At 40.5% G+C, this 15,573-nt stretch overlaps 1 protein-coding gene and 1 non-coding gene across 3 annotated transcripts in view; one reads left to right on the forward strand and one right to left on the reverse strand.

Moving 5' to 3' along the window:
* LOC134655083 (adipokinetic hormone/corazonin-related peptide receptor variant I) overlaps positions 1 to 15,573 on the reverse strand; it is a 186,064-nt gene that overhangs the window by 15,768 nt on the left and 154,723 nt on the right. For both annotated transcript variants that reach the window (XM_063510546.1, XM_063510545.1), the window contains exons 5-6: positions 10,488 to 10,631; positions 4,212 to 4,375 (exon numbers count right to left, since the gene is read on the reverse strand). In XM_063510546.1, coding sequence (XP_063366616.1) covers positions 4,212 to 4,375; positions 10,488 to 10,631 — 308 coding nt within the window. The remainder of the gene's footprint in view (positions 1 to 4,211; positions 4,376 to 10,487; positions 10,632 to 15,573) is intronic.
* On the forward strand, positions 10,346 to 10,417 carry Trnat-cgu (transfer RNA threonine (anticodon CGU)). Its single transcript has one exon. It is a non-coding gene; the product is annotated as a tRNA-Thr (tRNA).

Genomic DNA, 15,573 nt, shown 5'->3' on the forward strand with positions numbered 1-15,573 from the left:
GGTTGTGTAGTATTTACTTTATGCTGCGTCGACCAAACTACCCACTTCTTCCAGGCTGTATTATACGTCTTGCGTGTAGAGGCACGCCAAGAGGATTGAAGAAGGGAAATTTGTTCAGAATTCCAGCCCGTTAGACTTTCCGACCACCCCCACACTTCCAGACTTCTAGCGTCATCTCGTGAACATTCGAGGGCGGAAGATTTGTGGTCACGTCCAGTAAAACCTTGTCTAGGTGACGTAGAGTAAAGGGTGCGGCTATGGCACGAGCCTTGAGATCCGCACGCCAGAAAACACGGTGCCATCGAGGAACTATCATCAGAAATGTTCCTGAAGCTTGGTTTAGGTGAGCCAGCACCTTCGGTATCAAGTACGGGGGTGGAAAAATCCATGCCAGTTCGAAATTCCAAACCCTTGAAAAGGCGTCGTGAAACAGGGCTTCGTGATCGTTTTGGTCTATCGATACATAGTTGATTACGACATGAGCTCTCGCCGAAGCAAACAGATCTATTACTGGTACTCCCCACTTGGAAAATACTCGCTCCGTGCATTCTGGAAGAAGATGCCATTCCGGAGGTGCACGCAATCTCGATAGATGATCCGCGTGACTGTTGTACCTCCCCGGTAAGTAAAACAGGCTTAGTTGGATCTGATACTGCTCCAGCAATTGGAAGACTCCGTACGTTAGCTGTAAGAGAGGTGTTGACCTTGTTCCTCCCTGATTGCGGAGGTAAGCTATAACAGTCTTGTTGTCGCTCTGAACTAGGACCGTCGAGTGAGACAGGAACTGACAACGATCTTCCAAAACGTTTAGAATGGCAAGCATCTCCTTTTGATTGCAGTGCAACTCTTTTTCCGCACTCGTCCAGAGACCCCAGAGAGACTGATAATCTAGTTGCGCTCCCCACGCAAGATCTGATGCGTCGGTTGTCAGAAAATGAGACGCAGGTGGTACATGAATTGGAGACGCGCAAAGACAATTGTTCATCCACCATACTAGATCGTCCCTCGCATTTTGAGGTATCGCATATATCCTTTTCGAAACTTCTGGTATCCGATTTAGGAGATTTAATAAGGCTCGATAGTTTAGCCTTCCCAAGTGAACCACGAAACTCGCAAAGTTTAGGAGTCCCACCAATTTCTCCAACTCCTTCCGGTTTGTCTTGTTGGTGTTTAACATTTGACGTATCTGCGAGATTAACTTGGGTACTTTGTCTTTCGGCAGATACTTCTGATTGGACCACGGGTCCCAATAAACGCCCAAATACACCAGACCTCTCTGAGGTTTCAGGACTGATTTCTCGTAGTTGACTATCCATCCCAGTGATTCTAGTCTTGTTAGGGCTATGTTTACGTGGTTGACAAGAGTCTCTTTGACCTGGTGGGCAATCAGGAAGTCGTCGAGGTATACAACTACTCGTATATCCTCCTTTCTCAGCGTTTGTGCAATCCAGTTGGTGATTGACGCAAAAACCTTGGGCGCTGTGCTTAAACCAAATGGCAAACAGGTCATTTCTAGTAATTCTTGCCTGTAGATAAGACGCAAGAATCTTCTGTGCGCTTGGGCAACTGGTAGATGAAAATAAGCCTGCGACAGGTCTATTTTGCACAACCAATCTCTTGGTTGAAGAAAGTCCGGTATGCGATGAACGTTTAATAAACTGAAGCGTTCTGTCAATACAAATCTGTTCAGGGCCTTTAGGTTGAAAATAGGACGAGCAGTGCCGTCGCTCTTTGGTACGAGAAAAATTGTGGAAAGAAAACTGGCTGAGGGCTCTGCCACTTCCAGTATACCTTGAGTCTTCATTTGATTGATAACAGCTGTCATTTCGGTCGAGTGTGGGCACTCGTAGTTGCTCTGATGAAGACTCGGATAAAGGAGAGGCGGTTTTTGTATGAACGGTATGCGATACCCTTTTATTATCCGCAACAAGAAGTCTGGAGCATTCATTCCTCTCCACATGTTGTAATAATTTGCTAAACGGCCGGCCCTGAACTGTATCGAGTCAATATCTCCTTCGCTTGTTCTGTCTCTGCCCCGCGGGGGAATGAGGGCGCTTACGTCCTCCTCGACCTCTTTGCTGATAGTCCCTTGGCTGACGGTCTCGAAAGGAGGACCCAGGAATTGGCCTTGTATTAGAGCGAGCAGGATTGTATGTATTTTGATACCCTTGCGAAGGGTACGGATGATGGTAGCCACCCCGCGATGGTGGAATATTATTATCAGAATAGCCATAATTCTCGTAGTTATTACCAGCAGCATGTGCCTGATTATAGCGAGTACCCTGCGAGAGTACTTTACGAGGCGCTGGCGGCGCTGCACCCTGCGAGGGCGCGCTTGTCATCTTTGAAGGGCCTGCTTGCGAAGCAGGAGTCTTAGGTAATGGCCAGAAACATTTTCGTACACCGCCATATTTTTCGATTGCAGCCGTAAATGCCTCAGCGTTAAACAGTGACGTTCCTGATGGAGGAATCTTACGTAAAGCGGATTTAACCAACTTATCTTTGACATTTTTTGTGATTCCGTTACGTCGCATTTGAATCACTTCCGCTCTGTGGCCACATATAACCTGTAAAAAATCTTCAGAAACCTTGTAGTAATCACCACTGAGAAAAACACTGTTAAGTTTTTCACGAAGAGCCTCGTGTACAATTTCCGTGCTCGCCTGGGCCCAAGTCAGCACATCCTGCACGGCTGCGTGTAAAGCCTCCTGCTGTTTTAGCATACAGTAGGTTAATGCACCGAAAGCCCTATCTGCCTGCACTAAGTGAGGATTCTGATCATACTCTCTAACCTCGTCGTTAGTTTCTAAGTCAGTATAGCCTGGCGTGTGATTATACACTTTTTGGATCTCTGCATAGCGTAAATTAAACCATTCGTTATGATTCAACCGTTGTATATCACACAATAGCTTTAACTCACCTTCTGACGTGCCTGGCATAGCCGGTTCTTTTAATTTGGTACCGAGTCCAAAAGCAAACGGCTCTGGTTCCACGGGCACAGGCGGTGCCTGGTCTGGTTCATTTTCCACATAAAGATCTCGACTGCAATCTGAAATATCTGAAATATTATCGTATGGACGAACACATTCGTTTGATCTTGCTATTTGTGCCTGCAAGCTGTTAACGAGTTTTGTCAATTTAAGTAGCTCCTTTTTTGTGCCCCCCCTCTTCTTTGACTTGCGGTGCCGTCTTCGCCTCGGGCCTGACTTGCAGGAGCTAGTAGAACTGCTACTACTCGATGAACTGGAACTGGACGACCGGTCACGATTTCGTGTAGGTTTTGCCTGAGAACCGGCTTTGCTACACTCTCCCTTAGTATCGTCCATGACTCTAAATAAAATAACCGTATTAAAATGCTATTCAATAAACAAAGATCGAACGGTAAAACCGTTTAAGAATTTTATTATAAAATGGAGGGTAGGTACATTTTTCACGGCAAATAATTAAAGATCCAGTATTTAATTCTTTACAGTTATTACTTATATCACTGGAGGGTAGAATACATAAAAGGTATTCCAAGTAACTATCCAATTCAAAATGGATATAATTTGCATTAATTGATCTCAAAATGTTTAGAACTTACGTGTATTGTTGCACACAATAAATGTAATTCGGTATTAGTAGATACTATACCGTAATAATGACAACTTAGTGGACTTAACCGTCGCGCTTGATATCCAGACTACGAAATAAATTCCAATCCTTTGTTCTGGATAATATTTTTGAGAGCGCGACCAACCGCGGCGGGAAACTAGACGCCAATGAAGAACAAATTAAAATCTGGGAATGAACCAATGTCATCCCCACTGCCAGGTGGAGGGAGAAACATGGAAGGGGTATAGAAAGAGATAGCAATACCCGGCGGGAAACGTGCTGCCTATCTCAATTAAATAAGCTTCGAATAACGGTCAAGTCAAATTAATAGTTTTTAATTTTAAATGTATACAGAAAACAGTATTTGGTATTCTTATAAATTAGTGGAAATAATTCGCTTTGGGCCTTAAAGAAATTGTCTATTTTACTCGAAAATATTAGGCTAAAACTAAATAAAAACGCTAGTTATTTTCACCGACGCGCACGAATGAGGGTAGAGTCTACCCGGTAGACCGAGCGCGGTCTACACAACTTTGACGGGTTCCCAATCTTACGGTGTCATATAAATATAACTGCTTCGAAATACATCAGTAGCATGTTCAGTTCATTTAGCTCACCATTACTGGTGTTGGCTCGACGTATGATCTCGAGCAGCGCGGCCAGCGAGCAGTAGAGCGTGGACACGAGGGGCAGCAGGTACATCAGCAGCATGTTCAGCAAGAAGTAGCCGAACACGTGCGACTCCGTCGGCAGCGAGCCATACGACACGCACTGGAAATATCTGGAAATAATAATAATGAGTCAATAGGACAGTTTTACACAAATCGACCTAGTCCCACAGCAAGCTCAAAAAAAACTGGTTTTGACTGGAAAATTCCGGTCAAAACTAGTTATCAACGAGGTTTTCGTCATCATTATTAACTTTAGAGTTATTCTCTTGTCGGTGAAGTATCTTCCAGCATTCCCTATCTTGCGCCAGCTCTTTGACTTTTTGATACGACACGACCCGTACTTTTTTTCTATCACTTGGTAAAAAGCTGCGTCTGGGTTTTCCTCTACCCCGCTTGCGTCCTATCCGCCCCTCCAGGATAGTTTTAAAGAAGTGGTCGTACGAAGTTTTACGGAATAGGTACAATACGAGGGCTGCTACTTATGTATCCGGAATGGGCCACTTACTGGAACTATATTAAAAAAATATATATATAACATATAAAAATGGAACTCTTTGGAAGCAAAATACAGTTTGTTTCACATGTCTATCAATTGGTTTTACATTGTAACATTATTTTTTTAAATTTTTTGTTTTATCTTCAACGGATTTACTTTTCGTGCAGATGTTTTTCTTACGATGTTCGGAGTGGATAAACTCAAAAATAGTGCATGGATCGACTTTTTTCGACTTTTGGGGAGTAAGTTCCATCGAAGGTCAATGTTTTAGTGAATAAATTGTGGTCGTAGTATATTACGGTATTTACAGTAAGTAGTACGAATAAAAAAAAAACGCTCAAAAGCGGCTGTTATCCCACAAAATATAGATGAGTGAACGAACTCATAATGCAAGATGGTCATAGTATATATCGCAAGATAGAGGCATCTCATGGCAATAGTATGACGAGCATTTGTAAGATATTACATGAACATTTGGTTTAAAAAAAAAAAGAAAAACTCGCGAAAGAGCCGTTCTTGCGTACAAAATGCACGTCTTGTCATCAAGATCAGAATGGAAAAAGTGCTATGAAGTCGTTTCAACATTTATGCAATAGTGCATCATTCATCTTGGTGGACAAATACAAAGGCAATAAAACCATTTATATCTATAGATATTTGTTACTTTTTGTGTTTCCGGATACATAAGTAGCAGCCCTCGTAGTTTTAACCCGGGAAAACGCGTTTTAATTAAAAACCTAGATGTCCTGCATATCTCGCATACAAAGTCAGGAGTCCTGGGCCCCTATTCGACAGGTACAACTGTCAGATTTCGCGTCCACTTCTATTCAACAGTTGAATGAATCACATGTGATGAACATGCGGATAATATCATTTGGTACAACCAATAATTCAACAAATATCAACTTTGTTTTATTACTACTTTAAGGTTTATAATGGTTTGGTCTGGTTGTCACCTAATTGTGGATTGCTAATGTCAAATTTTGACACACGATTGTTCAGATTCAACGGAAGTTCAACACGATACGTCAAACGTCGCTTGTCGAATAAGGCCCCTGTTTTGTTTAGTTCCAATAGCTCAATAGTTATGTAGACCGTAGAAATAGCCTAGCACGTTTCAGATTCCATGAATTTTCAATTGTCCTTATCTACTGCCTGACGCGCGCTGCTGTCTCGGCGTGCATCGCATGAGGCAGGTAGGGCCAGTATCCATTTGATGTATCTCGTAAATTTTATTCAATTGCCGAAAGGGACTTTATGCGGTAGGATTTGCTCCGCGCACGTTTTCTACGTGACTGCATCCTTCAAACCTTCAAGAAAAGAGTGTAATTCCATCTTGAATCGGTATTTGATGTTACCCAATTTTTTTATTTTATTTTGGAAGTATTTAATGAGTATCTACTAAGTTTTGATTAGTTTCGGTGATTCATGTTATTGAGCCAAATGAGTTATGGCTCACTTTAAATACTTATCTTTCGGTTAAATTGATTCTGACGTATCTAGCCTAATTTACTACAGCTGTGATGATAAAATTGACAAATGATATTGATATATATCGAATGTATCTTATATTAATGCACTAACACAATATTAAAAGCTTTAATGCGAATGTTGCTACTGGAACTGCTCACACTGTATATTTTAGATTTAGATTTCATTTATTTGCATTAAACATGGTATAATTATATAATTTATTGTGTATTTTGCTTTGGAGGCCTTTATTTGACTGTTTTAGAGGCCTACAATGCAACAAACAGTGGCGGATTTGCAGTCTTGGCCCTTTGCCCTAGGCCCCGGATTCTGTAGTAACTACTAGGCGCCCCTTTCTCAGTATCCATCATATAGACTGCAACTTGGCTGCCGCCCCTAATGTCTTGCCGCTCTTACTTAGGGCGGTAAAGTAGCACCATACGAGTATGTACTGTAATAGTACATTACATACCTAGGGAGGTGAATTCGTGAATGCTCCAGATCGCAGGTATTTGTGGCCCGAACCGAAGGTGAGATAAAATATTTTAACATATGATGACTCCGTGAATTTTAGAACCACGGTAAGCACCCAAAAATCCCAAGCCTACTCATAAGAGCTCTGCGAACAGTTTTGTGCGGAGCTGTAAAAATGGTTTAGCTACTTTTGACGCGTAGTCTGATCCGCTACTTTTGATGTTGACTGTAGGTACCTAAGTAAATATACATAAGTATTTAGCTACGTTGTACAGTTAGGTGCAATAAACAGTCGAGAGTCGGAGATCGGAATAAGTTTTATTTAGAGACGGAAAGTCCGTATTTCCACTTTGAAAGGAAATAATTTGAATACCGCGTGGTTTATCTCATTATCTCGTTTAATGAAATAACCTCCCCTTTTATAACCCTTCGTGAATAAGAATTTTAGGTCTTATAGTAATTCATATATTTTGGAATTTATCTCTAGGAAATAAGGTACAGAACTGCGCCTCAAGGAAAATTCCATTTCAACTCAATCATCTGTAAAAAACGATTTCACGGCGTTTATCCACGCGGTGAAAACTGTTCGCTATAATTTTTATTTTTTCGTTGTTTTGTGTGGATCGATATCAAACCGACCAAATCCCTTTTTTGACAAAGTAATCATACATGAAATTATGAAGTCACAAACCTTACGCTATTTACCTATAGGTAGGGGTAGAATAGAAAATTGTGTCACAAGTCACAAGGGAGAAAAATTACATATTTACGGCTTGGGCGTTTGCGATAGAATCCTTAGGTCCACTTTCACCATCCCCGGGGTTTAGCACTGGTATCAAGAAAGAAGAAGGCGCGCACGGCGCCTCGTAAGACTCAGTGTGGTACCGCCGAACCGGCTAATTCTGGCTTGCGGATTGCTACACCGAGTAAGGCGCTGTACGTATCGCGCTTGCATTACACCGCCACGGCTCCTGAAGTGGTGGAGTATGTACACCAGAAGACCGGTTACACGCTGAGGGTGTTCCAGCTTCGATCGCGCCACTACGTGCACTTCAACTCTTTTGTGGTGCGCGTGCCGCGACCGCTGCAGGGGACCATCGAGTGCGCCGACTTCTGGCCGAAGGGTGTCGTGTTTCGGAGGTTCCGGGGCAAACTGCCGAATCCGACACAGGAGCAGCCGATGCAACGGAGCCACGCCGTTTTATCGACTAAATAACTAGTGTTTAGTTTTAAGTCTATAAAATACATATGTATGTTAGTCTGTAAGGTATTTGTAATATGGGCCTTGTTGCCTGAATTAAACTTCTAAATAAATAAATAAATAAATTAGCGGTTAAACCGTTAACTCAGTGTCAAATTGTACTGGTAACCATGGTAACTCCAGGTTTATACGGTTAACCCCGGGTTAGTAGAATGGTGCAAGTGGCGCTTAGCATAGTAGGATTCAAGTGTTAACGCCCAAGGTAGGTACCCATATAAAAGAATCCACTTATAAAAGTATGAAAGTTTGAAAGTAGGCAAGCAAAAGAACCGGGCCTTCTTTGGCACAGGTATCTCACGTGTCGAGGGCTTTAATATATTATGCACGTGTCACTTTGCGTGATCTTCCTAAGTCTTGTTTGTACGTGGGGCGAAGTTCGTGGAAGTAAAGGGCACGAAGTTCTGAGGAAAGTTCTCAAGTGTTTGTCACCCGGAAAGATTATGGGCTTTGCTCGTGTTACAATGCGTGCTGTGGAGGCGTTAACTTTTTAAATCGCATCAGCCTGTCTATTATCGCCTCGTTTTATTATGGTCAAACAACGCTATTATACGAGGGGCGTTCAAAATATTCTCGGTATTGATATCTTACGACCTCTTCTAAAATTTCTTTCGTTACTAGCCGCTAAGGTTTATTCATTGACATTAAAAAAAAGTATAATTCGAACCGAGATAGTCTTTTGTTTTTCTGCAATTGCTGAACAAACATGAACATCCTGTGCGAATTGACAATGTTAACTAAATAAGAACATCGATGCGTGATAAAATTCTTGACAAAACAGGGTAAAAATCAAAAAACCATAAAAGAGGAAATGGATTGTGTTTACCGTGAGTCTGCTCCTTCTTTATCTACCATTCAAAAGTGGTCAAGCGAGTTTAAACGCGGAAGGGAGAGTATTGAAGATGACCCTAGACCTGGCCGGCCTGTAGTAGCTACTTCACAAGAAAATATTGATAAAGTGGAAAAACTTATATTGGAAGATGGTCGAGTGAAGGTAAAATCTATAGCACAAGTAACCAATCTCTCTATTGGTACCGTACATGATAATATACATGACCATCTTAATATGTCAAAAGTAAGTGCAAGATGGGTTCCGCGAATGCTGACTCGGCTTCAAAAAGACATGCGTGTAGCTTGTTGTTCCGATTTTATTGACCTGTGCGGTGAAAATCCTGATGAGGTGCTGCAAAGAATAGTTACTGGAGATGAAACCTGGGTTCATCATTATGACCCAGAGAGTAAACAAGAGTCCATGCAGTGGCACATTAAGGGTTCAGCTCATCCCAAGAAGTTCAAGGTCATCCCTTCAGCTGGCAAGGTCATGGCCACGATATTTTGGGATTGTGAAGGAGTATTACTAATCGATTATAAAGAAAAAGGTGTAAATATCACAGGACAGTACTACGCTAACATTCTACGTCAATTAAAGGATGTAATTAAAGAAAAGAGGCGAGGAAAGTTAACCAAAGGTATTCTGCTTCTGCATGACAACGCCCCCGTCCATACTGCTCATATTGCCAAGGCAGCTATTGTTGAATGTGGGTTTAAAACTGTTACTCACCCACCGTATAGTCCGGACTTAGCCCCCAGCGACTTCTTTTTGCTCCCCAATCTTAAAAAGGATCTGCGTGGAAATAAATTTTCTGACGATGAAGCATTGAAGGCGGCAGTGGAGGAGCATTTTTACACGAAAGATAAAAAATATTTTTACGAGGGATTAAAAAAAATAATTGATCGATCTTTTAAGTGTATGAACATAGGGGGGGAGTATATTGAAAAATAAAAATATCAAACTTTTCGTACTTGTTTGTTTTCATTCTCATACCGAGAATATTTTGAACACCCCTCGTAATTTATATATATGTGTACCTACGTATTATAGGATCAAAGTTCTATGAATTTCTGCCCGCTGTTCTTTTAATAACTTTTTTAAAGGATGGGGTTTAAGAACCGGCTCGCGAAAGGATTTTAAGGACGACTAACGTTAGAATGGCCCGGGTTCGGGCCGAGGCATCCGACACTTCATTTTCTATAACTGAGATTGAGACCGATGGAGAAAAATCACAGGAGCTGCAAAACCAAGTGGTCACGATCCTCAGTATCTATATGAGGGATCGACAAAGAAGAAGAACAACAGAAAATACAACGCGAGGCGCCTAGCCTTTGAAAGATAGAATACACTAGAGAATTTGGGACGAGTACGGCCGTGGCCGGGTGGTCTAGTGGTCAGGACGTTAGCCGCGTAGGCTGAAGACGTGGATTCGATTCCCGCCTGGGCAACCGGTGGACTTGGTCCTTTTTTCTTCAACAGAAAATACAACGCGAGGCGCCTAGCCTTTCAAAGATAGCATACACCAGAGAATTTGGGACGAGTACGGCCGTGGCCGGGTGGTCTAGTGGTCAGGACGTTAGCCGCGTAGGCTGAAGACGTGGGTTCGATTCCCGCCTCGGCCACCGATGGACATGGTCACTTTTTCTTTGGTGTATGGTATCTATTTCAGTTTATAAAGAACAAGTGACGTACCCTGCGACATCAGGGTGCTCCTCTACGTGGAAGATGAAGCTCTGCGGCAGGCTGGCGAGCGCCGCGCACACCCAGGCGGTGTGCAGCGCGCGCCGCGCGTTCGCTTCCCACGTCACGTTCAGGGGCTTCAAGATGGCGTAGTATCTGGAAATAAATAATAATAATACAATTTTTGTGGTGCTAATTGCTACAATTATTCCCAATTTTAGAACTCACAGCACTTTAATACAAAGTAGAATGAATTGGTTAGTCTTTAAACATTAACTTCATAGCAATATTAGCAATGCACAGAACAACACGTCGGTTGGATAATTTATCTATAATTAGACTCTGGTTATTAAATATTATACGTGTACGTGAATAATGTAAGCTATCTACTGCTAATAATTTAAGCTTGAATTAGTGTATTTAGTCAGGCGTTTTCAATTCCGATTATAAATAACTGTAAACTATGCTCATATGTAGCTGCAATTGTTTATATCGGTCGGCTTTAGCGTCAATCGTGCACGCTCGAACCCTCGGGTTGATATATTAGGTATAATTTTGTAGTCGGTGGCTGTAATAAATAATAGCAAAGAGAATAGTGTAAATAGAAAGTTACTGTCATGGTAAATTATATAGCCCTAGTCCATTTACTGCCATCTTTTGACAAAAGATTAAAACTGTTAGAACGTCATTTGACTTTGACCCATATTCTTTCACTGATGTGTTAATTTGTTAAATTTTGAAATTAACGCCATCTACCCGAGCCAAAAGTTATGGCGCCATCGCTCGAAAAGATTGCACCATACCTTTGGCCTATGCTCTCAGGTAGATGGCGTTAATTTCAATATTTAACAAATTAACATATACATATCAGTGAAAGAATAAGGGTCAAAGTGTAAATGGCGTTCTAACAGTTTTAATCTTTTGTCAAAAGATGGCAGTGAATTTATTACTGTGGCTACATAATTTACTTTGACAATCGGCCTCTATTTCAAATTCTCTTTGGTAATAGGTAGGTACTCGAGGGCCCTTTCCCCTAATGGCTCACTGTTTACTTTATTTGTTACTAACTGAATCAAGTCGCGACTTCCAAAATCAACTACGAATTTTAATACGACTCCCGTAAACCAAATTAATTGGGCGCTTTTAAGTGAATTTTGTTTATCTGATGGAGAATTTACATTGCAAATTAAGTAGTCGACAGATGGTGAGCTAGATAAGCAGCTGGTAACGATATGAAAACATTACGGATGAGATGAGCAGTATGACTCAAAATTAATTGGCCTTCTTTCTTAAGTAATATCTGCGCAATTTCACAGTTATCAAGGGGGCGATTTCGATATTATAAACGGTCTCTTAAGTTTTGCAAATCGATTACATAATATTTATGTAGTCTAGATAAATCTAAAAGTAGGACAACGACTTAATAAGTATAAGAAATTCAAACCTTTTTAAAGTTATGCGAGACTCATAGATATTTTTGTCTGAGTAGGAAAATAACAGTACTCGCTGATCGCCGCCGGTCAAAAACCTGACGTCACCAAGTTATACAAATATTTATTTAAAAACGCCCGATATTCGATAATTAATTCAAACTTAAACTTAATTGCACAAACAAAGAGACATTTGAAAAAAAAAATGTATGAAATTTTGGGGACACCTTTTTCTCGTATTAAGATCGAAAGAGCTCTTAATTGAGTAATGAGTGGAAAAGATATAACTAGTGGCTCTGTGAGCTGTAGACCTCGCGAGCATAGCTTATTGGGACCGTGCAGGATGACAGCGCCACACAGCGGTTTGATCAACCAACAATACAAAGATTTTAATTTATTAAAAAAAATACGAAATTTAAGTGAAAAAAAAAAATACAAAAAGTTATGTCTTACTGGGGATCGAACCCAGACTTACTGTGTGCAAACAAAAAAAGCGATTGTTTACAAAATGCGCCATGATAGTTCTTAGCTAAGCTGACGAAATTGGGCTACTCATTCTCAAGTACAAACTAAATATCTAAATACCGCCTAAACCAGCAATACAATTTTTCTGCATTTTTGCCATTTACTATGTAAATATGTCTCAAAAAGAAAAAACTCTTATGATATCGATACGACTATTTTGTTTAAGCGCGAGGTATCACAACTCCTCCATTTTTAAAAATTTCCAAAAACGGGATCGACAAAAAAAAATTATTTACTCATACAATCTGGTCACAAAATTTCACAAGAATCGGTTGAGAATTGTGACCTGTAGAGGAGAACATCCGGACATACAAAAGCAAAATGCCCGAGTCAAAACGTAGACCTTCGCTACGCTTCGGTCAAAAATTCCAAAGTCCAAACTGGAAGTAGTACAACTTTAAATAGATAGAAAAGCACTGTTACCACTCTACTCCACATTCGGGGATGAGGCCTTTTTTCTTTACCTTAACCTTAACTGCGTCATTGGTTTGCGTTGCTTTTAAAACAAGCCTTTGATTCGTATGTCGGAGTTAATTTGGTTTGTTTATGCATAAAAAGACGCAATATTAGCCGAAAAAGTCATATTTTCCGCTAGAATTGCGTTTATTTCTGTGAAAATGCGGAAGCGACAGACGAGAGTGCTTTGGAACATATATTTCAATTAACCGAAGATTCTGTTCTTGACAGAGTAGGTACTACCTCACTACCTATTCAGATATTGTATACCTATATGTATAAAGACTTTAAGATAGACCTGTCAAGTTTTCAATCATGAGACGTTAGAATCGGATACAATCCGCTTTTGTGGTTTCATTAACAGGTATTGTCATTATTACCAAAGAGAATAGAGTGTATATAGAGGGTTATTGTCATAGTAAATTTTTGCATTCAGCGTTTACCTGTATAGATCTTGGTCTACCCACCACTGGGAGGGTAATGCCAGAAGTGATGAAGGAATAACTAACATTACCCAGCCTGTTGCACCCAGGCTGTTTCCTGTAACAGGAGCAATAAATTAAAACAGTAGGCTCCTCATACTGACCAACACTTGTTCAGCAACTTTTAAAAATAACTTGTGTTTTGATTTTGATTACACTTTAATGTTTATTCTAAGACGCAATGTATTGCAAATTTTGCTATGTTTAAAGCGTGACAAGCAACGTCAAACAAACTGATGTCAGCGTACATTAAAGGCAATATTTATTTTGTATGAAAAAGGGGAGTCTAAAGGATCCATAATTTTAAAAGTTGTTTAACAAAAAGTTTTATAGTTTGAGGAGTATAATATATGTTTTAATCATTTGCTCGTGTTACAGGCTTATAGGCAACACCCTGTATATACATAGGTACAACAGGTTCGAAGAAATTAACTAAATAACTGACTTCAAAAGGCAAATTATTTAGGTCTACATGCCGAGTAGTACAATTACCTTTACGAAACCAATGTACAATTAGTTTAGGATGTGGTTTACGTTCCTCGCGAGTTGAAGGTACATATTACTAGTACAAACCCTTATTAGCCTGTTCTGTTAAAACGAAAATACGAGAACATAATAAATCGGGTGTGTTCACACTAGGGTTGCCAGATGGTCGGGATTCGGCGGGATTCTCCCGATTTTTAGCAAGTGTTCCCGATTCCCGACAAAGTGAAAATTGTCCCGAAAAACAGCTTCACGTTATAAAACAATAATTTCAAGTTCCGAACTGTGGTCGAGCGAGCAAGCGACCCGCGTCGAACCCGTCAGCGCGCGCGCGGGGCGCGTGTGGCGAGTTTGGGCAGGGCAGCTGACGTAGTGCCAATAATGTAAAATATCGTTGTTTTTAATACAATTAATTTAATTTGAATGGTTTATTTCCCGACTTAAGGCCCAAAATCCCGAAAAATTTATATTTTTCCCGATAATAGCGCCTTTCGATCTGGCAACCCTAGTTCACACCCATACGACTTGGACTTGACATATATTAGTCTAATATCGTTCGAGAAATGGGCCCCATAGAGTCTGTGCGGAAAGAGAAGAGTCATGGAATGTATTGGGCCCCATACATTCCACGACTCTTCTCTTTCCGCACAGACTCTACACACGTATCATACCTTCTATGATTCGTTCAAAAACCGCAAATTACGGCCACTATAAAGAAACTGTTTACAACAAATTTATTATCTGTGAAAATGTTATTACGTAATTTAATAATGAGTTTAAAATTTCGAACAAAGGAATTTGATTTGACCTCATTTCTATTAAATGATCACTGTTTACGCAGGCCTTGCCAGAGCATTATCGTAATTGTTACGGAAAATTCACGTCTCCCAAGCTATTATGGGACACTATCCCACGTGACCCTCATTCTAACCCCCCATTAAACGCTATTGTCTACCTTTACCTATTTAATTGAATCGAATTGTTATAATATTGGCCATTTTTATTACAAGCTTTTATTTAGTTTCACCTGTCCCGTTGTCTGTCTGTCTGTCGGTCTGTAATCAAATCTTGCAAGTTAAAGGACCATGGGCAACTTTGTATGGAGCCTGGACCCAACGCCAACAGAAATGAGAGTAAGGTACTATATAGGTATTTCTATGTACTTCATTTTTTTCTATGGGCACAAATCAGAATTACATTGCAGAACTGAGATATTGGTATTTTAGCCAAAATGACGTCAGCCTTATTACCTCGGCAATAAAGTCCAAGTAAGTAAATTAATTGCTGCAGAGTAGATGTTCGCGCACCGCCGGGCGAGCACACCGAATGATTTGCCGCGCTCGCCCGGCGGTGGACTCTATTGCCTAGGTAAAGGGGCCCAATACATTTCCCGACTCTCCTTTTTCCGGACCGACTCTAGATAAAAGAAATTAAGTAGGTAACGTACACTATACAGTCATTAAATGAGATTAATAAAGTCGAACGATTGAAAAATATGAATAAAATTAATGAAAACTTTCGTTTTCGAGAGTTGTGTAAAATGGAAATTAATGAAATTTGGCAGTAGCTATAAATAATCGTGAGTAAATATTTGAGCCGGTCCAATATTGTCGAGTCCAGTGAATATCGTCTTATTTGCAGAAAGTTTATAGGTTTTGGTTCAGAAGTATCACTTTTTGTGGTCTTGTGTTAAGTTTAAATTGCTCGTGAAACTATTGTTTA

The sequence above is a fragment of the Cydia amplana genome, chromosome 16 (genome assembly GCF_948474715.1).
Source record: "Cydia amplana chromosome 16, ilCydAmpl1.1, whole genome shotgun sequence".
In the NCBI taxonomy this organism is placed as follows: domain Eukaryota; kingdom Metazoa; phylum Arthropoda; class Insecta; order Lepidoptera; family Tortricidae; genus Cydia; species Cydia amplana.